Source organism: Delphinapterus leucas, chromosome 19 (genome assembly GCF_059928025.1).
Source record: "Delphinapterus leucas isolate spDelLeu-1000000601 "Yukka" chromosome 19, BTC_Dleu_Yukka2, whole genome shotgun sequence".
Taxonomy (NCBI): Eukaryota; Metazoa; Chordata; class Mammalia; order Artiodactyla; family Monodontidae; genus Delphinapterus; species Delphinapterus leucas.
The window spans coordinates 24,888,020-24,914,366 of NC_143147.1; the positions used below are offsets into that span (position 1 = coordinate 24,888,020).

The following is a 26,347-nucleotide window of genomic DNA, read 5'->3' on the forward strand; positions in this document are numbered from 1 at the left end:
TTTCTTTATTAATGTCTACAGTATGTCTTAAGATAATGATTATCTAAGCAATGTACATGTGGCTTTATTGATAAATGTTTTTGGTGACCATTACTGTATGCAATTAGCCTGACAAGTGTGCTAATACTTCCCTAAAAGTAGATTGTTCATATAACTGTTTTTTTCATACTAATCATGTTTTAAACATTAATTATATTTTTTGACTACAGGCACGTGACACAAGCTGACCTCAAGAGCTCCACATTTTGGCTTCGAGCAAGTTTTGGTGCTACTGTTTTTGCAGTTTTGGGCTTTGCTATGTACAAAGCATTATTGAAACAGCGATGATTTAAAAAAAAAAAAATACTGGCCCTACCAAAAACAAATACTTTTATGTACATTCTGAATGCTTTAAATTCCGCTAGAAATATTGAGATATTTATACATGCAGAGTTACTTTGTTAATATTTGTAATCCATGCGTAAGAGTATTTTAATGATAGTTATAACTGCAGTATTGGCTAGCATATGGAAGGAGACAGCTTTACAGCCAAACTAAAATGACTAACTTTCAGAGGCCGAAAGGGAATATTTTGTAAATAATGTACATATTCAGGCAAGATATGGTCTCCCAGACTGAGTTCAAGAAATGATGTTTCTAGACGTTTCTACATGGTATTATTAGTGCTCAGTTGGCTCACTCTCCTAGGTTGAAGTCAGCTCAGAGACTTTGCTTACTCATTGGTCACTTATTTATTTCACATTTACTCAGAATGATCTTTGGGTACTTTAAGTACACGAGGCACAATTTGCCTTTTTCTCTCCGTTTTTAAAAACGTGACTTTCTTTCAGTCCCATCCTTCATGGTAGGCCAGCCTTGAAGCCATCGTTCAGTCTAGAAGATTGTATAGCTGAGTGTGATGCTCTCCTTTAAGGAAGGAGTAAGCTCAAGGCGATTAGCAAAGGCGTCACCTGTGTGATTATTTTGTTTCCTTTGTCAGTATGTTGAATTTTATAGCCCTTTCAATCAAATGAGAAAAAAGATTTGTATATTATCAATGTTTTTAGTTTAAATAAATAGTCACCATTACTACTATTGAGTTTCCTCCCAAAGTGTAAATCATTCTATAATGGCTGTGTCTATTATAGTATATTACAGTAGCTGCATGTGTCATGAAGTGTTCTATATCTGGCTAGGATAACCTAGAAGCAGCACTTTTTTAAATGGTAAAATAAATCTAATGAATAAAACTCTCATTATGAACCTATTTTTTCCATCATTGACCTTTTCAAGTATTTAAATAAATAAGCACTGTGTACTGTGATCTTGAGTTTTTTGTCTAACAAAAGTAAATATTTCTGTACAGATGTGAATGAAATCCTCTGGTTTCTGTCTTTCCTGTCTTGAAAATTATTTTTTATATAAAAAGATAATACTTATTAGGAAAGAAGACAAGTATGATTTGTATGTATCAGAGGAAACCTATTTTAAAGTTGTGGGGAAATCTATTCTTAGAAAAAGGCAATTGTTTTCCCCTACACATACCTAACTAATGTGGTTTTTGCTGTGATTTACATGTTTATTTTCTCCTTTAACATGGATTTTTTTTCCCTCTGTTCTTCTGAGGGGTGTTTTCTCCCTAAGATCACACCCCTTGAGCAGCTAGGAACAACATGATTTATTAGCTATAAGCTTGTAAACTAATGTGTGTCATGTTCACTTCATAATTCCATGTCTCCCTCCCGCCTCCCATTTCCATTCTGAATTTGAGGAAAAGGAAAATTGAGCAAAAAATCTGGTGGCTCCTCATTTTCATTATTTTCTGAGAGTTTCTCATTTACCAAATAAATTTCAGTTACACAGCTTCCAATGACAGTTAATTCTTTCCTTCCAAGTTCTTCCCTGTTCAGACTGAAATATTATTTTCAATGAGTATGCCCAAAGGTGAAAAGTAGTATGTTTACATATTTAGATTTTTCTCTCTTAATCTTTTCGCTTGAGGCCTAAGTGTCTGATTCACAAGAAGGCACCTGCCCTATTTCTTTACCTGCTCTTGACACGTCTCCCTCCCTGGAGGAAGCCTTCCTCCACTCTCAGTCCAGGCAGGGTGGGTTTGCAGAGGAAATGCTCACTGTTTTCTGCTCTTTAATCTACAGGCTCATGTGGATCTTTCTCCTTGTTTCATATCCACGTTAGGGACTAGTTAATGTGGGGAAATATGTGAATCAATACAGTAATAGGCCTCTTCTGGCTTTTACAATTTACTCGAAGGTGCAAGCTGTAAGAGTACTAAGGAAAAATGAGGAAAATAGGACTTTGAGGGTTGAAAGGAAACCTTTCACTTTGCACCAACTGCATTCTATTTTAAATGGACAATTCTGAAACTGCTACAGTATTTTAACGAATTTTCGAGGCGGTCCCGTGAAGAAACATCACTTTGAAGGTTTGTAGTCCCTTGGCATAATGTGGTAACTTAGCCTTAATTAGCACATCAATGGTCCGTTGCTTCTTGCCATTCATCTGTCTTTCTCTTTCACATTTGACCAAAAAATGGGCCATGTCCCACACTGGCAGAGCTTATGAGTGTTATAGTAGGAGTGAGCTGGTGTTAGGAGTTTGGGAAGCACATCACCATTCTGAAATGGCCTGTGAGAAGAGGTAGGAGGGTTGTGGATATCTGTTTGTGCAGATCTGTACATCACCTCTGTCAGAGGAAGGCACCAAAGAGGAGGTATACTGCTGAGCCGGTCCTGATTGAAAGGAGAACTTTTCTGACCTGAGGGAAGGCAACTGAATAATGACTAGCAGAGGGGAAACAGAGGTAAGTGCTCAAACTCTGTATAGGGCATAAACCTTTCCTAAACAGACCCTCACAATGCAACTGGTGTTAACTTTGATGCCCCTTTTGTCTCAATTGTACTAGTAAACATCAGTGTAAAAGTGTCTTTAAAATACATGTGCAAATCTTAAAAATGAATATGTGACCTAATTTTCATTAGCACATTTATTTGGCATCATCCTCAAATTTTTAATAGTCCATGTGATTTTAGGAAGCTGATTCGGGACTAGATGCTTCTTGAGAAATACCCCATGTCAAGATTCTAAATTTATTTAATGTTTGTAGTATGAGAATGCTCCATGCAGGTAGCCTGAACCAAAAAACCTTGATCCCCAGATTCACAGTCCCAATAACCCATTTGTTAAAACCTCTAATCTTACAAGTACTTCTTGTCTTTTAAACTCTATTTATCAAAAGGCTCCATCAGTAAGAGTGAATGTCTGTTAACCTGTTTGGCTCTCAGCTCTTTGGAAGTCTCTGACCTGTGAGTATCACAGTTAATGTGTCTCAGATCTCTCTAGTGCATCCCCAATTCAAAAACTATGTCCCCTTGCCTCCCGTGGCATGCTTACACTTGTCATACCATTTGTTTCAGTTATTTTTGGTTCAGAAAGCACAGACACCTTACTAGAAGGTGAGATTTTGACATCATTAGGAAACTTCCTAACTTCGTAGTGCCATTCTGGTTCCTAGCTGTATTTTCCAGTGATAATGTTTTACTCTGTCGTTTTCTCTTCTCCTTTAGCATAGAGAGCTGCAGAAAGACAGTAAAATTGAGAGATTGTCATTCCTTCTGGGTTTGAAAGCTGCATGTCAGATACACACAAACAAGGAGGCCTTGCCAGTATTATCCTCATCTGTTGAAAAATTCAAGTTCTGTACGAACACTTTTCCTCTTTCAGTGTTTTCCTATTCATACTTTACCCATGTCTTTTATGATCTAAATAACCCTTGGAAGTGTTTGTTATTAAAATGACATGGGTATATAGGCTGTGGTGTAACTTAGAGGTCGTAAACTTTTTCTGTAAAAGGTCAGATAGTAAATATTCGAGATTTTTGCAGCTGCTCAACTATGTCATAGCAAGAAAGTAGCCACAGACATTACATAAACAAATGAGCATGACTGCATCCCAATAAAACTTTATTTATAGGCACCGAAATTTGAATTTTGCATAATTTTCACTTGTCAAAAAGTATTCTTACTTTGATTATTGTAACCACTTAAAAATGTAGAAACTATTCTTGGCTCATGGACTGTAGGAAAACAGGCTGTGGGCCAGATTTGACCAACTCCTTGGTGTAATTGATGAAAGTACTAGTAGTAAATGCATAGCAGGTTAAAAAAATTTACCTGATTGTTTCGGAATTTGAAAAGGTACAGTACTAGGAAGAACTTAAAACGACTGTAGTCATGTTTTATTTATAGGGAAACCAAGATTGGACCTGCAGAAAGTGTTTGATTTCTTTCACTCTTACTGATGGTCCTGTTGTTCACCAGAACATGGTGCTCTGGCTGAGCTGGCACCCACCTCGCAGCGTGGCACTCAGAAGGTAAAGGGAGCGTCAATTCCACTTCCTCTGAGCACTCATCTGGAGCTGTTCTTTTGATACTTGATCCATGTTTGCTTTCCCTTTGTCCAGTTGCGTAATTGACATAGGTGGAAGGTGAAGGAATCCCACAAGAATGTTTCGTTTGAACTCTACTTATCTGGGGACTGTCCCCTTGTGTGCCTGACAGTGTGATAATGCTTCTTATTTCTTTAGATTTGAAAGTCAAAATATCAGAGCTTAAATAGACCACAAAGACCATCTGTCCAACTCTGTACATTTATAGCATAAACTGAGCACAAAGCCATACAATTAGTGTGTGCCTGGGCTAGGACTAGATGTCCTGATTCCCAGTTCAGCACTCCTTCCACTGTAGGAGCCAGCCTTAACAACTTGCCTTGATTTTATACCTTTAGTAAATATGCTGTATGTTCAGTTTAAAAACGCAGCCAAGAAAAAGAGGAGAGAGAGAGAAAGAAAAAAATAAACCAATAAAGAGTTTGACATTTCTATTACTAAGAAAGGTTAAAGTTGGCAAAGCGAATTTTCTGGATGCTTTTCAGTTCCTCCGAGGCATTTTGCCTTCCCTTCTTGTAGCTGTCACCAGGCAGTTGATGATGTCTATTTAGAGGAGTGCAGGCTTGGCGGTTAGGTTTATTTCAGGTACAGATAATTGAGGGAAGGTAAGGATGTGTAACTACTCTTTTAAGAGCATTCTCTGTGGTTTTTGTTTAATTGTTCTAAAATTGTTAATTTTGAAAAAATTACTGTTTTGCTTTTTATTTATAAATGGAAGAGTATCTTGGAACAGGGGCTTTAATGGAGGGGAAACCTCCTTAGGCTAAAGTTTTGTCATTAACGGTTTTTATCTCTACTTTTCCAGTCTGCCTCTGGGATTTCTATAATTCCAGCCTCTTTTATCCCAGCTTGTTTTGTATACGGTCTAGAAGAGCATCAGGAACTCAGTGTGTCTTCATATACTCTCTTACTCTTTCTACTGATTCCCTCTAGGATCTTTTACTTTCCCCCCAGATTCTTAAAGTGCGGTCACAACACCTGGGAACTTGTAAGGAATACAGTTATCAGGTCCCACCCCAGACCTAGTGAATCAGAAACTTGAAGGTTGGGGCCCAGCAAAATCTGTGTTAACCACCCACGGCCCCATCCCATGATTCTGCTAAAGTTTGAGAACCACTGCACTAGATACTGAGGAGGTAGAAGTAGTTCAATCCAGTGGCTTTGCCCTCAAAGAGGTTATAGTCTGTTTGGATAACTAAGTTAACAGTGGTTAAATTTTTTTAAAGACAATTTAATTATGTGCAAGTATAATTTTAATTAAAAAAGGGAATAAACTTAACATCTTCCCTTTCCTCTTATGATAAAATTCAAATCCTAAGGTAGTTTACAAAGCCCTGAAGACTTGGCCCCAGACCTTCTTTGCAGCCAAATGTACACTGTCCCACGTGACTACCCTCTAGTCAAAGAGATCATCTTTCGGTTCTAAGAATGCACCTTGCTCTCTGTGGAGTGCTTTGCCAGATGCTCCCTCTATCTAAAACCCTGTCCTCCCAGCTTCTCATCTTTTGGGTCCCAGAGGGTCAAGGCCAGGATGCCAGTGTCCAGGAGCTGAGTCTTGGTGTTTAAGATACGTGTCCACTTCATCCTCCTGTTCGTGGCATTGACACCCCTGCCCTCACCTGTGCTTTGTCCAGTTACTGTCTCTTTTACCCTCTCTAAAGATTCCATTAAAGGGGTTTAAGCAGGGGAGTGATGTACTAGGCAGGTCTTGACAAATTGCCTGTTCCCCTTTGCCGGGGAACTGAACCTGGGGTAGCTGACCTGTCTCCGTCCTGCCATATTGGCAGTGAACTGAGTCCCAAATCTTTGCACCGCAGCCCTCCCAGCCCCCCACTATTGTGTGCCTACCTAACCTTAAAGTACCCAGGGGGATACATGTCAATCTGCTTGTGTCTAACTTAATTTTCTTGATTTATCCAACCCTTTCTTTTTTTTTTTTTAATTTCTTAGTTGCTCTGCAACATGTGGGATCTTCTCGGACCAGGGCTCGAACCCGTGTCCCCTGCACTGGCAGGCGGATTCCTAACAACTGTGCCACCAGGGAAGTCCTGCAACCCTTTCTTAAGAAGCAACTTTACTCAGTCACTGTAGCCCTTGTGGAAACACTGACTAGCAGCCCTGGAAACGAAAGAATCTTTAGGTGGTATTGGCAATTCACTAGGTTGCTGGGGGAGGAGTAGAAAAGCATGGACTTAAGAGCTAAAATTTTGAATCCCAACTTTGCCACATTCATTGTGCAAACGACTTGATTTTCTGGTTCTGTTTCCTCTCTCTAAAATGAAGATTAGGATCACTATGCACATTCACTAAGATCCGTCCCTGGTGGTATTTCATCTTCCTCCTTCCCCAGGAGAATAGATTTTCATCCCCACAGCAAGCACCACTGGAGGGCAAGGCTCTGCCCCTCCTACGCTTGGGTGGCAGCCAGATTTTTTTTTCTACGTGTATCTGACAAATGTCTTGATTAAGCTCTCTTGAGTATTGGGGCCAGTAAAATGTCCCTCACCCCTGTTGTCTTGGCAGGCGGCACAAATAGCTGACTTGCCTATCTTGCTGGCTACTTTCTCTTTCTCAGTCTCCTGCTGACTCTTCAACCTGTCTTCAACCTTTAAAGTGTTAGCATATCCCAGGGTTCTGTCCTGAGTTTCCTTATCCTCTCTGCCTATACTGTCTCTAGGTGATCTCATTGAGTGCCCTGATTTTATTTTTCTAAATTTTTATTTTGGAATAATTTGAAACATTTTAAAAGTTGTAAAAATAATAGGGTTTGTCTATTCTGGGCATTTCATATAAATGGGGTCATACAATATGTGGTCTTTTGTGACTGGCTTCTTTTTAGCTATACTGTAGTCCATTAAGTGTGTAATAGCATTATGTCTAAAAAAATAATGTGTGTACCTTAATTTAAAAATACTTTATTACTGAAAAATGCTAACCATCATCTGAGCCTTCAGTGAGTCGTAATCTTTTTGCTGGTGGAGGGTCTTGACTTGATGTTGATGGCTGCTGGCTGCTGGCTGATCAGGGTGTTGGCTGCTGAAGGTGGAGGGGGTGGGGCTGTGACAGTTTCTTAAAACAAAACAACAGTGATGTTTGCCACATCAGTTGACTTTTCCTTTCACAAATGATTTCTCTGTAGCAGGCAATGCTGTTTAATAGCATTTTACCCACCATAGGACTTCTTTCAAAATTGGCATCAATCTTCTCAAACCCTGCCATTGCTTTATCAACTAAGTTTATGTAATATTCTAAATCCTTTGTTGTCATTTCAACAGTCTTCACAGCATCTTCACCAGGAGTAGGTTCCATCTCAAGAAACCAGTTTCTTTGCTCATCCATGAGAAGCAGCTTCTCACCCATGAGAGTTTTTTCATGGGATTGCAGCAATTCATCACATCTTCAGGCTCCACTTCTAATTCTAGTTCTCTTGGTGTTCCTACCATTTCTGCAGTTACCTCCTCCCCTGAAGTCTTGAACCTCTCAAGGTCATCCATAAGGGCTGGAATAAACTTCTAAGTTTCTGTTAATGTTGATAATTTGACCCTTTCCCATTAATCATGAATGTTCTTAGTGGCATCTAGAATCCTTTCCAGAAAGTTTTCAATTTATTTGCCCAGATCCACGAGGGGAATCACTATCTATGGCAGCTATAGCCTTACAAGATAGATTTCTTAAATAATAAGACTTGAAAGCTAGAATTACTCCTTGATCCATGGTCTGTAGAATGGCTGTTGCATTAGCAGACATGAAAACAACATTAATCTCATTGTAAGTCACCAGCTGCATTAGCCCCTAACGAGAGTTAGCTTGTCCTTTGATGGTTTGAAGCCAGGCATTGACGACTCTCTAGCTATGAAAGTCCTAGATGGCATCTTCTTCCAAAATACTGTTTCGTCTACACTGAAAATCTGTTGTTTAGTGTAGCCACCTCCATTAATGACCTTAGCTGGGTCTTCTGAGTAACTTGTTGCAGCTTTTCCATCGGCACTTGCTGCTTCACCTTGCACTTTGATGTTATGGGGACGGCTTCTTTCCTTAAACCTCATGAACCAACCTCTGCTGGCTTCACACTTTTCTTCTGCAGCTTCCTCACCTCTCTCAGCCTTCACAGAACTGAAGAGAGTTAGGGCCTTGCTCTGAATTAGGCTTCGGCTTAAGGGAATGTGGTGGCTGGTTTGATCTTCTATCCAGACCACTCAAACTTTCTCCATGTCAGCAATAGGCTGCTTTGCTTTCTTATCACTCATGTGTTCACTGGAGTAGCATTTTTAATTTCCTACAGGAGTTTTTCCTTTGCGCTCACAACTTGGCGGTTTGGCAAAAGCCTGTTTCAGCTTTTGACATGCCTTCCTCACTGAGTTTAATCATGTCTAGCTTTTGATTTAAAGTGAGAGACGTGTGACTCTTCCTTTCACTTGAACACTTAGAGGCCAGCGTAGGGTTATTAATTGGCCTAATTTCAATATTGTTGTGTCTCGGGAGTAGCGAGGCCTAAAGAGAGGGAGAGATGGGAGCAGCTGGTTGGTGGAGCAGCCGGAACACACAACATTTATCGATTGTGTTTGCTTTCTTATATTGGTACAGTTCATGGTGCCCCAAAACAATTAAAATAGTAACATCGAAGATCACTGATCACAGATCACTATAACAAATACGATAATAATGAAGAAGTTTGAAATACTGCAAGAATTACCAAAATGTGACACAGAGATACGTAGTGAGCAAATGCAATTGGGAAAAATGGCACAGGTAGACTTGCTCAACACAGGGTTGCCACAAACCTTCAGTTTGTTAAAAAAAAAAAAAAAATGCAGTATCCGTGAAATGTCTGTACCATATTTTGTTTATTCATCAGTTTATGGACATTTGCATTGTTTCTACTTTTTAAAAAAATAAATAAATTATTTATTTATTTATTTTTGGCTGCGTTGGGTCTTCATTGCTGCACGTGGGCTTCCTCTAGTTGCGGCCACCGGGGGCTACTCTTCCTTGCGGTGCACGGGCTTCTCATTGAGGTGGCTTCTCTTGTTGTGGAGCACGGGCTCTAGGTGTGTGGACTTCAGTAGTTGTGGCGCATGGGCTCAGTAGTTGTGGCTTGCGAGCTTAGTTGCTCCGTGGCATGTAGGATCTTCACGAACCAGGGCTCGAACCCGTGTCCCCTGCATTAGCAGGTGGATTCTTAACCACTGTACCACCAGGGAAGCCCCTGTTTCTACTTTTTGACTATTATGAATAATGCTTCTATGAATGTTTGTGTACAAGGTGTTTCTTTTTTGTTTTCTTTTTTTTTGTGGGGGGGTGGTTGCTGCATCTCACAGCTTGAGGTATCTTAGTTACCCGCCCAGGGATCAAACCTGGGCCACAGCAGTGAAAGTGCCAGGTCCTAACCACTGGACCACCAGGGAACTCCCAGTGTACAAGTTTTTATGTGAACATATGCTTTCATTTCCTTTGGGTATATACCTGGGAGTGGAACTGTGGGGTCATTTGGTAACTCAGTTTTAATACTTTGAGGAACTGCCAAACTGTTTCCCAAAGTGGCTGCACCGTTTTACATTCTCACCAGCAGCATCTAAGGCTTCTTGTTCTCCACATCCTTGCTGACACTTGTTATTATCTGTCCTTTTTACTGTCACCATTCTAGTGAGTGTGAAGTGGTACCTTCGTTGTGATTTTGACTATTGCTGATCTTGCCCCGAACAGTTACTACTGTAATATTTGCCAACTTTTCTACTTCTATCATTTCTTCTACATTTATTAATTGGAATTGTACTGTGAGAGAGAACAGTGCCTTTCCCCCATATATTTATTCAGTGATTTATGTGTATCAGTATATGGGCTTGTGAATATTTACTTTGTTCTTTGCATCATAGTCCATTACTATCATTTATTCCGTTGCTCAGTGTTGCTCATTGTTCTTTTCTCAGGTTTGGCCAGTGGCAGCGCCTTCAGCTTGGTTCATGTGCCGTTTCAACATGTGCCCATTATTTCTGAGCCCTCCTTACTTTCTGGCCTTGTAAGAAGTTCCAGGCAACCTTTGTACTTACGTACTTCCCAGGCATCTTCCTGTACTTTCCCTGTCCTGGTGCTGACACCAACCATTTCTCCAAGGAACACTGGTCCTTTTATTATTTTCTTAGAAACCAAGATCTCGGAACTAGGTATAGCTCATTGCAACTAGCAGCCCCTTGACTTTAAATTCAGTCCTCCAGGGAATTCCCTGGCGGTCTAGTGGTTAGGACTCTGTGCTTTCATTGCTGATGGCCCGGGTTCAGTCCCTTGTCGGGGAACTAAGATCCCACAAGCCACACGGTGCTGCCAAATACATACATACATACATACATACATTCATTCATTCATTCATTCATCCAGTGACTCCCAAATCAGTATTACCAGCCTTGACCTCATTCCAGAAATCCACGCTTCTGTTGTTTCTTGCCTGTAATTACCTCTTGGATATCTGAGGCCCCTTAAACAGAGCCCTTGGTATCCAGCACTAACCACCCCCTTCCCAGTTTTCCCACTTTAGCTGAGTACATTCTCAAAGCAAAAATCTGGGAGTTATCTTCTGCTCTCCCCACCCCTGCAATCCGTCAACAAGTCCTGTTGACTGTGCTTCCAAAAGACGTAACTGTCCTCTTATCTCCATCTCCGCCATGACCACCTAAGTTCAGGCCGCCGTGACTTCCCACCTGGACTAAATGCAAGTTCACTAACTAACTGTTGGCTTCCCACTCCCGTTCTTTTCCTTCTAAAATCCATTCTCTTATGTTGCCATGACTATGCTTAAGCTCTTTTGATGTCTAATCACACTTAAATAAAACCTAGACTCCTTGCCCTGCCTTATAAAGTCTACCTGAGCTGCTCCTTGCCTGCTTCCTGACCTTACCCTGTTCCTAGACCTATTGTGTACCTGCTTCAGAGCCTGTGCACTGACTATTTTCTGCCTGGAATGCTCTTCTCTCATATCTCAGTTTAAATGTCACCTCCCCAGAGAGGAACCTTTCTAGACCATCTAATCTAAAAAAAAAAGCTCACAGAAACATCACCCCGAATTCTTAGCATCTCACCATCTGTGTTTCATCCCTTTTTTTCCTCGTGTGTATTCCTTCATTTGTTGAGTGTCTCCCCTGTGCTTGAATATAAACTTTCTGAGAGTAGCGATTTTTCTTTCTTTAAAAGTGACATATAACATTATATTAGTATCAGGTGCACGACATGATTCAATATCTGTATATATTGTGAAATGATCATTACAATAAGTCTAGTTAACATCCATCATATACATAGTTACGAAATTTTTTTCTTGTGATGAGGACTTTTAAGATCTATTCTCTTAGCAACTTTCAAATATGCAATACAGTATTATTAACTATTGTCACCATGCTGTACATTACATCCCTATGACTTATTTATTTTACAACTTGAAGTTTGTACCTTTTGACCCCCTTCCCTCATTTCACCCACCCCCAACCCCCCACCCCTCAACTCTGGGAACTACCAACCTGTTCTGTGTCTGTGAGCTTGGCGGTGGGGGGGTGTTTTTTAGTGAAATTTTATATTTGTCTTTCTCTGGCTTACTTTGCTTAGCATAATTCCCTCAAGTTCTATGCATGTTTGTCACAAATGGCAAGATTTCATTCTTTTTTATTGCTGAATAATGTTCCATTGTTTATGTGTGTGTGTGTGTGTGTGTGTGTGTGTGTGTGTGTGTACACACACCACATCTTCTTTATCCATCCATTGATGGACACTTGGGTTGTTTCCATATCTTGGCTATTGCAAGTAACAATGTAATGAACATGGGGGTACATATTCTTTTCCAGTTAGTGTTTTTGTTTTCTTCAGATAGATACCCAGAAGTTGAATTGATGGATTGTAGGTAGTTCTATTTTTAATTTTCTGAGGAACCTTCATACTGTTTTCCATAGTGGCTGCACCAGTTTATATTTCCACCAAGAGTGCACAAGGATTCCCTTTTCTCCACATCCTTGCCAACACTTATGTCTTGTGTTTTTGATATTCTAACAGGTGTGAAGTGATATCTTAACTGTGGTTTGATTTTCATTTCCCTAATTAGTGATTTTGAGCATCTTTCCGGGTACCTGTTGACCACCTGTATACCTTCTTTGGAAAAATGTCTATCCAGATCTTCTGCCCATTTTTAATCAGTTTTAAATAGTTGTTTTGCTGTTGAGTTTTACGAGTTCTTTATGTATTTTGGTTATTAATTCCTTATCAAATATGTGACTTGCAAATATTTTCTCCCATTCAGTAGGTTGCCTTTTCATTTTGTTGATGATTTCCTTTGCTGTGCAGAAGCTTTTTAGTTTGATGTAGTTCCACTTGTTCGTTTTGCTTTTGGAACCAGATCCAAAAAATCATCACCAAGACTGATGTCAGGGTGTCTTAATCACCACTGTATACTCAGAGCCTAGAACAATCAATACTTGGCACATAGTTGGTGCTCAATAAATTTTTTTTTTGGCCATGCTGTGCAGCATGCAGGATCTTAGTTCCCCGACCACGAACTCGTGCCCCCTGCAGTGGAAATGCGGAGTCTTAACCACTGGACTGTCAGGGAAGTCCCTCAGTAAATATTTTTTGAATGAATGAATGAATGAGCAGGCAAATAAACGAACTTAAGGTTACTTGCCTTAAAACTCTTTAGAAGTCAGTGCAGCTTATTGGACTGAGTGAGGAAGTAAAACTAAAGGGAAACCCAAATATTTTCTGCTGAGATAGCTCTGGCAGCTGAGATGCTGTGGGGGAGGGGCCTCAGCAAAATCAACTACAGAATGACAGGGACTCAGATAACTCAGGTATAGTGGTCATGGGCCTCAGAGTTGGGGTCTAAGCTTTTCTTCGAGTCATCTGGTCAACTGTCCTCCTTAGCCTGAGCTCAACAATGTCTCTCCTGCTGCACTTAGTGTTGTTTTTTTGTTTTGTTTTGTTTGTTTGTTTGGCTGCATTGGGTCTTAGTTGAGGCACGCAGGATCTTCGTTTGAGGTATGAAGGATCTTTCATTGCAGCACGTGGGCTCTTCATTGTGGTGTGCGGGCTTCTCTCTAGTTGTGGCCTGCAGGTTTTCTCTTCTCTAGCTGTGGCGCGCAGGCTCCAGGGCGCATGGACTCTGTAGTTGTGGAGCACAGGTTCCAGGGCGTGTAGGCTCTGTAGTTGTGGCATGCAAGTGTTAGTTAAGACGCGCAAGCTCAGTAGTTGTGGCGCGCGGGCTTAGTTGCCCCGTGGCATGTGGGATCTTAGTTCCCTGAACAGGGATTGAACCTGTGTCTTCTGCATTGGAAGGTGGATTCTTTACCATTGGACCACCAGGGAAGTCCCTGCACTTAGTTTTATCACAAGGGATTCCATACTGCTTGGTCATTCATTCATTCAGAAGCATGAGTGAATAAAGTGCTGAGCTGGGTGTTGTGAGAACTAAAGATGAGATAGCTATAGTGAGATCGATTTTTATCTTCCAAGAGGTAATATGTAAATAAGTGTCTACTACAAGTAGAAAAATAATAAGAACTGTAAGAGATAAAATCAAGTGCAGTGGGGATTCAAGCAAAGTGGGAATTTTCTGAAGTTGAGGAGCTCCCAAAAAGCTTTATGGAGGAGGTCGTGTTCCATTTGGACCTTGAACAATTCATATATAAAAAGTATTTAGTTAGTTTCACTCAGGCTGAAGGAGTTCAAGTTCCTGTGTACCTCCTGCTTCTGGGGCTGGAGATCAGCAATCACCTCTTTGAAGGAATTTCCTTCAGTGTGGTATGTAAAAAACATTTTTGACACACATTTCTATTAAAAAATGTCAAGGTAGCTGCTGAGTTTGAAAAATATACTGTATAATAATGCACTTGAGGGACTTCCCTGGGGGGTCCAGTGGGTAAGACTCTGTGCTCCCAATGCAGGGGGCCCGGGTTCGATCCCTAGTCGGGGAACTAGATCCTGCATGCATGCCACAACTAAGAGTCTGCGTGCTGCAACTAAGAAGTCTGCATGCTGCAACTAAGAGCCTGCATGCCACAGCTAAAGCTCCCACATGCCGCAACGAAAATCCCACATGCTGAAACTAAGACCCAGAGCAGCCAAAATAAAAACTATATAAATAAATAAATACATTTTAAAAATAATGCACTTGGGCTTCCTTGGTGGCGCAGTGGTTGAGAGTCCGCCTGCCGATGCAGGGGACACGGGTTCGTGCCCTGGTCCGGGAAGATCCCACATGCCGCGGAGCGGCTGGGCCCGTGAGCCATGGCCGCTGAGCCTGCGCGTCCGGAGCCTGTGCCCCACAACGGGAGAGGCCACAATAGTGAGAGGCTCGCATACCGCAAAAAAAATAATAATAATAATGCACTTGAAACAAAATAGGTGTTCATCTCAAGCAACAGGAAAGCTTTGGTCACCTCTTAGGTGTCAGTGGCAGCTGAAACATGACCAGGTTATAAGCCAGGTGCAGATGTAGCATCTTACATTGCAGTCAGGATTCTGCCACATTTTAGGATTCATGTTTTGGAAGTGAGAGTTACTGTTTATCAGAAATGACCTTCAAAGCCCAAATGAAGAAGCTCTGCCTGCCCAGCAGTCAGTGGGAAAGAATTGAGAGGCATGTCACCTGCCAGGGAGAGCCCTCCTCATGTGGCCAGGACTATGGAGCTCCCAAAGCCAAGGATTCTGGGAGTCGGGCAAGGAAGCCTGCTTTAGGGTGTCTTCTGGCTGGCTTCTTTGTGCCAGTGGAGCCACCTGTCTTTAGAGCTCCCTGCTGCACTCTCTCTGCTCGGCTTATATTTATGCTAAACCAAAATTTTCAGCTGATTTTCACTTTGTGAAACAAATTCTGCAACAGAAAACGTGTGGTTCTGGAAGGTGTAAGAAACAGGGACAGCTGTATGTGTTGCTTCACTCGGTGCTCGTTTAGAGAAGGAAGACAGTGTCCTCTGGTTGTTCACCCAGCCCAATATGGTTTCTGGTCTTTATGCTGCATTCTGGTAAGGATTAACTTCTACCTGCTACCTCCAAGCGACAGTTCAAGTGCTGCTTATGTTGTATTTTAACTAAATATCTCAAGAACAAAATGGAGGGAATTCCCTGGTGGTCCAGTGGTTAGGACTCCGCACTTTCACTGCTGAGGGCCCAGGTTCAATCCCTGGGTGGGGAAACTAAGATCCCTCAAGCTGTGAGGTGAGGTGCGGCGTGGCCAAAGACAAACAAACAAACAACAACAACAAAAATGGAAAATATAGATTCCGATACTCTAAGCAAACCTAGGCCTGGGGGAGTTGACAGATAAGCATTTAGGTGAGCAGACAGTTCATTGTCATCCCACCTCACCTTAGGTCAGTTCACATGTGCAGGGGTGCGTGGTGGGGTGGTATCCGTTTCTTTCCTCTTTGTGTGATATTTAAAAGGTGCTTACATTAAGGGGGCACCCAATCTGCATGTATCTTTACCCACTCATCGATATGAGTTCTTAAATTCCCCACTAGCAGGTTGGATTCCCATTCATCTTGTCGGTAGGATGGCTCTGTTAGGGTGCCTCTCCTCAAAAAAATAGAAACAACAAAAAAGGCAACGAATCCGGAGAAGCGGGTATGGGGTTATAGCAGACAAGGGTAAAATGCCTGTCACAAAAGATAACCTGTTTTGCTCATCAATAACTCATCTGTCCTTTGACTTCTCAAGGTCCTGGAGAAACAGGAGCTCAGCTGGCTGTGAGCTAGTTGGGACCCCTACATGTGCTTCAAGCGGTGGGTAGTTTGGGATGGACGGTGAGGTAGCGGTCCCTTCTTGGTTAAGAAATAACTCCTGAGCCCTTGTACAGGGCAGTACAGAATAGGAAATTCTGGATTGCAAGATGAGAATGTCTGTGCACCAGCAGGCTTCTGCCTTCAGGGTCCAGTCTGAGGACCTGGGGATGGAGGGATCCTCAAAGCGCTTTGACCTCTTGCCAGGACAGAAATGGAAAAGTGGCCAGAAGTGTCAGGAATTGGTAGGTCTCGTTTTCCTCCCCCACTCCCTGCCTGCCACATAAAGCCCCAGAAGGAAAGAGCAGCTTAGCCCCCCTACCAGCAATACTGAACAGTCACCCCCACCCACCTCCAGATCACCCACCTTTAGCCTGTATGGGAACCCTGACCCTTGAGGAAAAAATGCTGACCTATGAACTCCCCCCATTCTCCTCAAATGCACCCAGAGCAGAGTTTTGACTGAACTCATCAGTCCTTTCTTTGGAACCTGTTCTTCCAGCTTCATCTTCCTTCCCTTGTTTCCTTTATTTCTAGAACTCTGAGAGCTGTACTGTTCATTGTTTCTACCCATCATTGTTAAGGGAGAGATATGGAAACATTCCCATGGTAACAGTTTCATCTCAAAATATCTGAATGCTATTAGCTGCTTTCCCACTCCAGGGAAAAGACTAGATGCTTTTTTTTCCTTCTTCATCTTCAGAGAACAGTTGACAGTTCCTGTCTACACTGCAGGGAGGCCTGCCCAGGTCAGGGGTAGAGACCGGAAAGCCCAGAAAGTCAGACTTGTTTCTTAGCTAACTTCACTTTCTGAACAAAGTAGAACCATTTCAAAAACTTAAAATTATATGGCTCTCACACTGACCCAGAGAATTGCTGGTGGAAGCACTGATGAAAATACCGACTTCCTTGGGGGAAATCATCACCTGAGAACACATGAGAGGGGCCGGCACAGACATGGTTCAAAGCCCCACACGCCGCACTGTTATACCGCAGAGCAGTGTGGTTTGAGCAAATTCAGATGTATGTGCTGATTGTCGTTGGAGACGCAGCGAGAGGCAGTGGGACGAGAGAGGGTTACGCTTTATATTCACGGCAGGCTTTATGGTGGACAGGGGATTTTCAGATTGAAATAGGATGATGCAAGAGACAGGACACATTTGTTTTAAACATGTATATTTGTTGTCTCCCTGTTTTGATGGGTCAGAAACTTAGGAGCAGTTTAGTTGGGTGGTTCTGGTTCAGAGTCTGTAATTAGTCGCCGTCGTCTGAAGGCTTGACTAGGGCTTGAGGATCCCTTTCCAAGATGGCTCGCTGTTGGCAGGGGGGCTGTTGGCAGGAGGCCTCAGTTCCTCACCACATGGGCCTCTTCCTGTAAGGTTACTTGAGTGACTTGGCAGCTCGCTTCACCACAGCGCAAGTGAGTGAAGAGCTGGAGAACAAGGAGAAGCTGCATTTTCTTTCATGACCTAGTCTCAGAGGACACACATTGCTTCTGCCATATTCTATCTATCAGAAGTGAGTCACTAATCCAGCCCACACTTAAGGGGAAGGGAATCAAGCTCTACTTCTTGAAGGTAGGACTATCAAACACTTGTGAACATAATTTAAAACCATCACATCATAGTAGTTATGCAAAAGAAGGAGGCAGTGCTATATGTACTGATATGAGGCAATCTCCAAGATATATTCAGTGAAAACAGCAAGATGCAGAACAGTAAGTTTGGATACCATTTGTAGTTTAAAAAAGCAATGAGGGATACATATGCAAATATACACACATATGGTCTCATATACATAGATTATCTCTTAGAGGATATGCAATAAACTAGCCTCGAGGTAGGAGAGAGATTTGCTTCTGTACCTTTTGAATTTTATTTGTGCAACTATTACTCTTCAATAATAAAATAAAATTTAATTTAAAAATAGATTAAAATAACAGAAATAAATAACATCATTGCAAGAGTAAAAGAATGACCAGTTTGGGTGGAATGAATTTTAAACAGCTACTGGGGTAGATGATTTCTGGGGATTGGTTTGCTTGCTTGCTTGCTAATTTTCTTTGAAGCTAGTTTGCTTTCTTTGAAGGCATGTGTTGAGACAGGAGGTTATAAGCAAGAAGTTCAAGGAAAATAGACTGAGCTCTCTGAAGGAAGGCACTTGGAAGAGAACTTCCTCAAGCTCCCACACCATATATACCTGTACCTGCATTTGTATGTATCTGTTGTCCTTTCTCTTCTGTTACTACAGATAAACTGTCCACAAGGCAGCCCCATTACTTCAGCGTTAGATTCCGTCCCCTCTCATCTGCATCTTCCAGCAATTCTCTCTCTCTCCACCCCCTGCATCATCAACTTTTTTTTTCCTTTCTGCTGGATGTTTTTTTTTTTTGGCCGCACTCCACGGCTCTCGGGATCTTAGTTTCCTGACCAGGAACTGAACCCGGGTCCTTGGCAGTAAGAGCATGGAGTCCTAACCACTGGACTGCCAGGGAATTCCCCTTCCTGGATGTTCTTATACAAACATATTGTTATTTCTGCCTTCTGAAAAAATTATCTTGTCCTCATTCTTCTGTTCCCCTTTACAGTAGCATTGCTTGAAAGCTTCTCCAATGTCTTCTCCTATTCTGTCACTTAAAAACTTGAGATATAATTCACCCACCATAATACTCACCTGTTTAAAGTGTAGGATTCAGTGGTGTTTAATATATTCACAAAGTTGTATAACTATCACCGCTATCTAATTCAAGAACATTTCATCACCGCCCCCCATATCCATTAGCATATACATTAGCAGTCTAATATATATTAGACCGTCCCCCATATACATTAGCAGTCGCTTCCCCTCCAGGCCCTGGCAAACATTAATCTACTTTCTGTCTATGAATCTGCCTATTCTGGATCTTTCACATAGATGGGATCATGCAGTATGTGGCCTTTTGTGTCTGGCTTCTTTCACTTAGCATGTTTTCAAGATTCATCCATGTTATTGCATGTATATCACTTCTTTTTTTCAAGATTCATCCATGTTATTGCATGTATATCACTTCTTTTTATGGCCAAAAAATATTCCATTGCATGGATATACTACATTTCATTTATCCGTTCATTAATTGATGGATTTTGGAGTTGTTTCCACCTTTTGGTTATTATGAATAATGTTGCTATGAACATTTGTATGCAAGTTTTTGGATGGACATGTTTTCAGTTTTCTTGTGTATATACCTAAGCGTGGAATTGCTGGATCATATGGTAACTTTTTTTTTTTTATCATGGTGTTCTGAATTCACAGAACAATTTTTTAAAATTTATTTTTAATTTTATTTATTTTTGGCTACATTGGGTCTTCTTTGCTGTGTGCGGGCTTTCTCTAGTTGCAGTGAGCAGTGGCTACTCTTCGTTGCAGCACACAGGCTTCTCATCGTGGTGGCTTCTCTTGTTGCGGAGCACAGACTCTAGGCGCATGGGCTTCAGTAGTTGTGGCACGCAGGCTCAGTAGTTGTGGCACAAGGGCTTAGTTGCTCTGCGGCATGTGGGATCTTCCCGGACCAGGGATCGAACCCATGTCCCCTGCACTGGCAGGAGGACTTTTCGACCACCGCGCCACGAGGGAAGTCCACGGTAACTCATTTTTAACATGTTGAGTAACTGCCAGACTGTTTTCCAAAGTGGCTGCAACATTTTTACATTCCCATCATCCTTTCCTGACGTTACACTTGTTATTGTCCATCTTTTTATTATAGCCGTCCTGGTGAGTGTGAAGTGATACGTCATTGTGGTTTTGATTTGCATTCTCTAACTACTAGTGATATTGAGCATCTTTTCATGTGCTTATTGGTCATTAGTATGTCCTCTTTAGAGAAATGTCTCTGAGTTCTTTGCCTATTTAAAAATTGAGTTATTTATCTTTTTATTGTCAGGTTGTAAAAGTTTGTTATTTTCTCTCATTCTGTGAGTTGTCTTTTCATTTTCTTGATAGTGACCTTTGAAACACATAAGTTTTCATTTTAAAGAAGTCCAATTTATTTATTTATTGTGTTTTTTGTGCTTTCAGTAACATATTGAAGAAACTGTTGCCTAACCCAAGGTGACCGAAATTTATACCCATGTTTTCTTCTAAGAGTTTTAGCTGTTACATTTAGACCTTTGGTCCATTTTGAGCTAATTTTGTATATTATGTGAGCTAGTGAGCCAACTACTGTCTCTTGCATGTGGATATTCAGTTGTCCCAGCACCATTTGTTGAAAAAACTATTCTTTTCCTATTGAATAGTCTTCTCTAGGTCCATCCATATTGCTGCAAATGGCAATATGTCATTCTTTTTTATGGCTGAGTAATATTCCATTGTATGTGTGTGTGTGTATATATATATACATACACACACACACACACACACACACACACACACACCACATCTTCTTAAGCCAGTCATCTGTTGATGGGCACTTAGGTTACTTCCATGTCTTGGTTCTTGTAAATAGTGCTGCTGTGAACGTTGAGGTGCATGTATCTTTTTGAATTAGAGTTTTCATCTTTTCTGGATATGTGCCCAGGGGTGGGATTGCTAGATCATATAGTAGCTCTCCTAGCCTGAATTCTTGCTTTGTTTTTCTCTATAGCTCTTACCACCGTTTTATATACTGTACTTTTTTTTTTTTTTTTTTTGCGGTACGCGGGCCTCTCACTGCTGCGGCCTTTCCCATTGCGGAGCATAGGCTCTGGACGCGCAGGCTCAGTGGCCATGGCTCACGGGCCCAGCTGCTCAGCGGCACGTGGGATCCTCCCGGACCGGGGCACTAACCCGTGTCCCCTACATCGGCAGGCGGACTCTCAACCACTGTGCCACCAGGGAAGCCCCCATACTGTACTTTTTTTATAATTAATTTTGTTAGTTGTTAGTCTCCCCAACACTGTAAGCTCTGTGAGGGCAGAATTTTTGTCTGTTTTATTCGCTGCTTTACTCTCAGCTCCAGCACAGTGCCTGGCACATAGCAAACACTCAGATACTTGTTTAGTGAATGCATAAAGAGAGCCTGCTGGGGGTGGATGGGAGAGTGTAATAAAAAGGAGGGAAAATTAACACATTTTATAGAGCTGTTTCCAAAGTCCTTTTCACATATCATTTGATTCTCAAAACCAAGAGGTATGGCATCATCATCCCCATTAAAAATATAACAGAAAAAATATATCTATAACAGAACTGTGGCTAAAGGAATTTGGGTAACCAGTCACAGACCCAGTTAAGTAGCAGGACTGGGACTTGAACAAATGCCCTCTGTCAGATGCCTTGATTGAGATGAGTACCCAGTTAGCAAAGGCCTTATGGGACAGACCTTAAGCTCCTTTCAGCTTTGATTTTGCGTGTGACCATTTCCCAAAAGAAGGAGCAGAGCTTCTGACATGCGCTTCGTACAAGCAACACCACATTTCTGAGTTACAGCATCCTAAGAGAGCTCCAGCGTGACAGTGAGCACACCACCTGCAGGTGCCCGGGAGAGCCTGCGACTTATTTTTAGCCAGAATAGGAAAAAAGCCGAATATCTTCTAGGAGAGCTGGCAACTGGCGGGCTGCTGATACAGCTGTGTTTATGTAAGCCAGCGACAGAGGAGAGTGTGAGGGTTAGAAAGGAGGCAGGAGGTGCTGAATCCACCTCTACACTTGCTGATGCTCTGATGCCCAGTGCCTTTTTTGGGGGAAGTTAGGGGTCAAGAGTTATCACTGAGGAGAGAGGGTTGTGCAGATAATTTGGAGATTGCAGAGAGCATGGGAGCAACGGTCCCCCCGGCCCACATGTCAGAGCATTGTCGAAGTGGTCTCTTAGAAGATGTGTCCACTGGTTCTTGGCCTCTTCCCACCCTATTATCCAGGAGTAAATAAAAGAACAGAAGCTCATTCAAATGGTACAGCTGTAAAGCACGGCAGCTCATCTGATTCTGAGCGTGTTTCTGATGTTTCAGGGGAAAGCAATCCCTAACACCCCATCCTACAGAAGTTGCCCAACAGTGGGCTCCTGTTTCCTCATAGAGGGAGAGAATAAAGCTTTAAAGGAGTCTTCTGCGGGCTCTCCTGAGGGTAATCACGGTGGAAACGTTTTCTAGTAGGGATTTTTCTTACAATTAATTATGAAAATGTTCAAATAAAAACAGAAATAAAGCAAACAGCGTAATGAACCCTCATGTACCCATCAGCCACCTTCAACAATTATCAGTGTGGCCAGTCTTATTTCTAAAGTTTTTGCGGTTTTTTTCCCATTTTGTTTAAATCAGGATCCAAGAAAAGATTCATCTCTTTCCCTCTTTCTTTGCAATTTATTGCTGAAGAAAGGAGGTCATTTGTCCTGTAGAGTTTTCCACAGTCTGAATTTTTCTGACTGCATCTCCGTGGTGGTTTTCAACATATTCCTCTGTAAATTTATTTGTTAACTACCAATTTGTTTCCTGTAAATTGGCGGTTAAATCTAGAGACTGGGTCAGACTCAGGTTCAGTTCTATGGCAAGAATATTTCACAGGTGGTGCTCTGTACTTCCCTCAGAGGCAGCGAATGACTGGTTTCTTTTTGTGATGTTGGCAGCCTAGAATCATTGCCTAGTCCCCATTCACTGACTAATGCCTAGTCATTTTAAGGAACAAGCGTGGCTGCAATGTCTGTCTCTGAGTAATACAATCAGAAAGGCATTTCCTGGAAAATGTGTTGTCCGTTTCTTTGGTATCTCCCAGTCATGAAGACAGCCCTGGAAGTCCTGGAGGCTGCACCCTGGGGCTGATCTGGAGCCCTTTAGGGAACCACCAGCCTTGGGCTTTGTATGTCTCGGTTGGGTCTCGGGGTGCTCTGGCTATTTTTCCCCACTAGAGGACACTCTGACTCCAGGACTTCATGTGGTTCCCCACCAGTCTTGCAACTCCCATGCCTCTCAGAAGGCCAAGGCTTTGGTGTGCATTTATTAGGCACCAACTGTGTGCCTCCTGTGTCAAGGTGAGAAGAGGTCAAACACAGTCTTGTGGCATTGTTTCCCGAGCTAGTTTCTTTGTATTCTCTTTTAAAAATAAACGACCCTAGGTACTTCTCCATCTGTTGGAAACCGCTTTAGACCTCCACAAGGTGGCTGCCTCCTGCTGTAAACTGCAAATTTGGTGCCTTGGTGTTGGTTTGGGGGAAAAAACAAAAACAAAAACTGCAATATATGGGCTTTTTGGAATGTGAATGTATCCAAGAAAGATACCAAAGTATATTCATCTCTGAAATAATGTATTCATTTATTCAGCACCAGCACCACGTATTGAGTATCCAGGGAGGGGCACTGGTACTGACTGAGAGGTACTGTGTGTCAGCACTGTCTCATCCTTTTTACCCACACTATGGCAAGCTGTGTCTTATTAGCCTCGTTCATATCCACGGAAACTGAGGCTCATTGAGCCTAAGTGAACTAACCCGCTGGAGGCAAACAGAGATCTGTATGAATAAAGATATGTGGTTTCCACTAAGCCCCCTAGTTACCACGCCGACAGGCATTGTTCTAAGAGGTAGAGAAAGGGAGCTGATTCCAAAGGCATCCTGTCATTGTGGAGGTCATGATCTAGCACGGAAGTTACAGCGAATGGACAGTTACAGGTTCCCCAATAAGTGGTCATCCTCACGACATACAGACGCCGCTGCTTTGCTGCTGTCCTTATGCAGGGGGAGGCCACTGACCACAAGTAAAAGGGCAACACCGGGCTCTGCGGTAGGGATGCCTTTGTGTTGACTGCCCACTCACCCTCCCCCCATCTGCCTAGCAACCAAGGCTTTCAGGAGCATCTGTGGGATTCAGGCTATGACCACTCCACCTGGAATATGTAGCAAAGCCAAGACAGACATAGCACATACCGCTCACAATCTAGTTTCACAGAGGAAGACAAAGGCAGACACATGTGTTAGCAGGGGAAGACAAGTCCCCATTACCTCACAGTTCAGCCCTGGCGGCACAACCAAACTCACATCACAGGTGCCCAAGCTGTATAATTGACTAAATGCCGACAGTTACATTAAGGAGAGAGAATGACAGCTGGCAGTTAGGAGAATGGACTGAGTGGCTTAAGCTGGGAAAGAAGATACAGGTGGCAGGTATCTAAAGAAACAGAGCGAGGAGTACTTGGAGAGGCCCAGTCCTCATCACCACCTCAACCTCAGGCAATCAGAGCTCCTCCAGATGAGCCCTAGGATAATGAATGAGCCATCAGCCGGTGTCTTTGCTCTCCAATGGAAGGATCCCACCCCCTGCAGACCGTCACTCTGCAGATACAATTGTGCTCCAGGAACCATCTGGCAAATGTGCCCGTTCCTTCAGCGGTTCTGGTATTTCCCTGACTTGCAGCCCTTTTCTCTTGGATATAAGTTGTTGCAGCAAGCCAAGCCAGCAGAATGCTTACTGGTGCTTCACAGGCTTTCCCCGAGCCTGGTTAACCCCATGGCTTACAGCCTGTGAGGCTGTTCACAGCTAATGGATGCCTTGGATGCGTGCGTTTCTCCTCCCGGCTGTTCTTGTGTCTATGGGAGTATGCAGAGCAGGCATACAAGCTGCAGACTGGAGCCGCAGCAGCCAGATTGAGAGGCCGGGGGGGGGGGGGGGGGAAGCACATTTCTGTTGCAGGACGTCCTTCACGGAGAAGGGACAGGTCAACTCCATCTCTCTGCAGAGGACTTGGACAGCTCCCCGGGGAGCCACAACAGGCCGCCACAGCTGTAGGACAGATCACATGCTCCGGCCGCATGTGGGAGGCTGCCCAGCAAACCCAGACTGCCCATGCCAGCCAGCCGCTGGCCCCCATTTTGCACAAAGCCACGTTCCTCCTCTGACCCAGCCTGATGGTGTACAAGGCTGGAGAACTGTGGGTCACCTTGGAGCCCCTGGAGCCAGCCCCCTATTTCCAGCCTCCTTTACTGATTCTAATTCAGAGAACTGATAAAGGCAGGAGATGGAAGCGGAGACTTATGAGTCTCTCATCTCCTTGGTGATAATGCTTTATGGACAGGGAGGCCAAGCTGAGCCATCAACCATAAGCCCCTTCACCCCCATCCAGGGAGTACTGGATTGTTCCAAAGGGGTGGGAGAGGAAGCAGTCAATGCAAAGACTCCCAGAATGTCTCCATCACCGTAACAACAAGCGGGCAGTTTCTATGCAGATTCACACCTTCCTGCCTTAGTACATGCAGTTCCCTCTGTCTTGAACGCATCAAGCCTCATCCACCTGGCCAACTCCTACTTGGTCTTTTAAGATTCAGCTCTGGCATCATTTACTTGGACCCTCTTTCTGCCGCCACATGCTTTGTATATATCTCTACTCAGTACCCATCACATTGTACCTGCAGTTTTTTTTTTTTTTTCTAGCATTTTAGCATGTCTTCTCCACCTGTCTTAGACCTCAGTGAGGGTCTAATTCATCTCTGTGTCTGGAGCCTCAGGCTGTCAAGATGTTTATCAGCAGTGTTTTGGGAGGGGAAATCAGAGATCACGGAATTTCAAGGTGGATTCTCCTACTGAAGTCTCCTAGTCCCACCCACATGTTTCACAGAAGACAAAACTGAGGTTAGGAAACTGTGCCTTCCCCAGGGCGACATGGCTAAATAGTGGCAGAGCTTGGACAAGAACCCAGGTCTGCTGACTCCCGGGCCTGCTCGCGAGTGCTGAGGAATCACATCCTGATCTGTATTTGCCCTGGCCAGCCTGGGTGGAAGGGCTGACTGAAAATGAACAGGCTTCTGAGCAAACAGCAGGAGGAGTGAGAACACCTGAACTGCAGAGCTGCTGGGAGAGGTGTCACGAGTCGTCTCAACTGACCTCTGCATTTATAGATGAGAAATCAGAGGCCCACGGGGTTGAGCGGCTTTGCCCAAGGTCGCACAGCAGCTGGTGGCAGAACTAGGACGAGAATGCAGGCTTCCTAATTCCCAGGAGACTTGAGAGCTCACCTCCCACCCCCACCCCAGAAAGGATGACCGAGCCCCCATGACCAGCTGCTGTCCGAGGGGCGGGTCCCTGGAGTCTTCGACTCTTCTGGGCTTTTCTCTCCCTCTCCTGGTGGCACAGCACTTAAGTAGGGTGCGTTCTGCATAAATAATAAAGAATGCTTCCCTTCCAGGGAGGAAAGCCGCGTCTGGGCAGGCAGTGTGACAGATGGT

At 43.0% G+C, this 26,347-nt stretch overlaps 1 protein-coding gene and 1 non-coding gene across 10 annotated transcripts in view; both read left to right on the forward strand.

The window, feature by feature from the left end:
• Positions 1-24,758, forward strand: part of RHOT1 (ras homolog family member T1) — an 83,525-nt gene extending 58,767 nt beyond the window's left edge. For 5 of the 9 annotated variants that reach the window (XM_089900785.1, XM_022595833.3, XM_022595837.3 and 2 more), the window contains one exon: positions 210-24,758. In XM_089900785.1, coding sequence (XP_089756911.1) covers positions 210-327 — 118 coding nt within the window. In that variant the 3' untranslated portion in view covers positions 328-24,758. The remainder of the gene's footprint in view (positions 1-209) is intronic. The other 4 variants (XR_016388909.1, XR_016388906.1, XR_016388907.1 and 1 more) reach the window with 4 other exon arrangements.
• TRNAE-UUC (transfer RNA glutamic acid (anticodon UUC)) lies at positions 15,533-15,605 on the forward strand. Its single transcript has one exon. It is a non-coding gene; the product is annotated as a tRNA-Glu (tRNA).
• Positions 24,759-26,347: the final 1,589 nt, after the last annotated feature.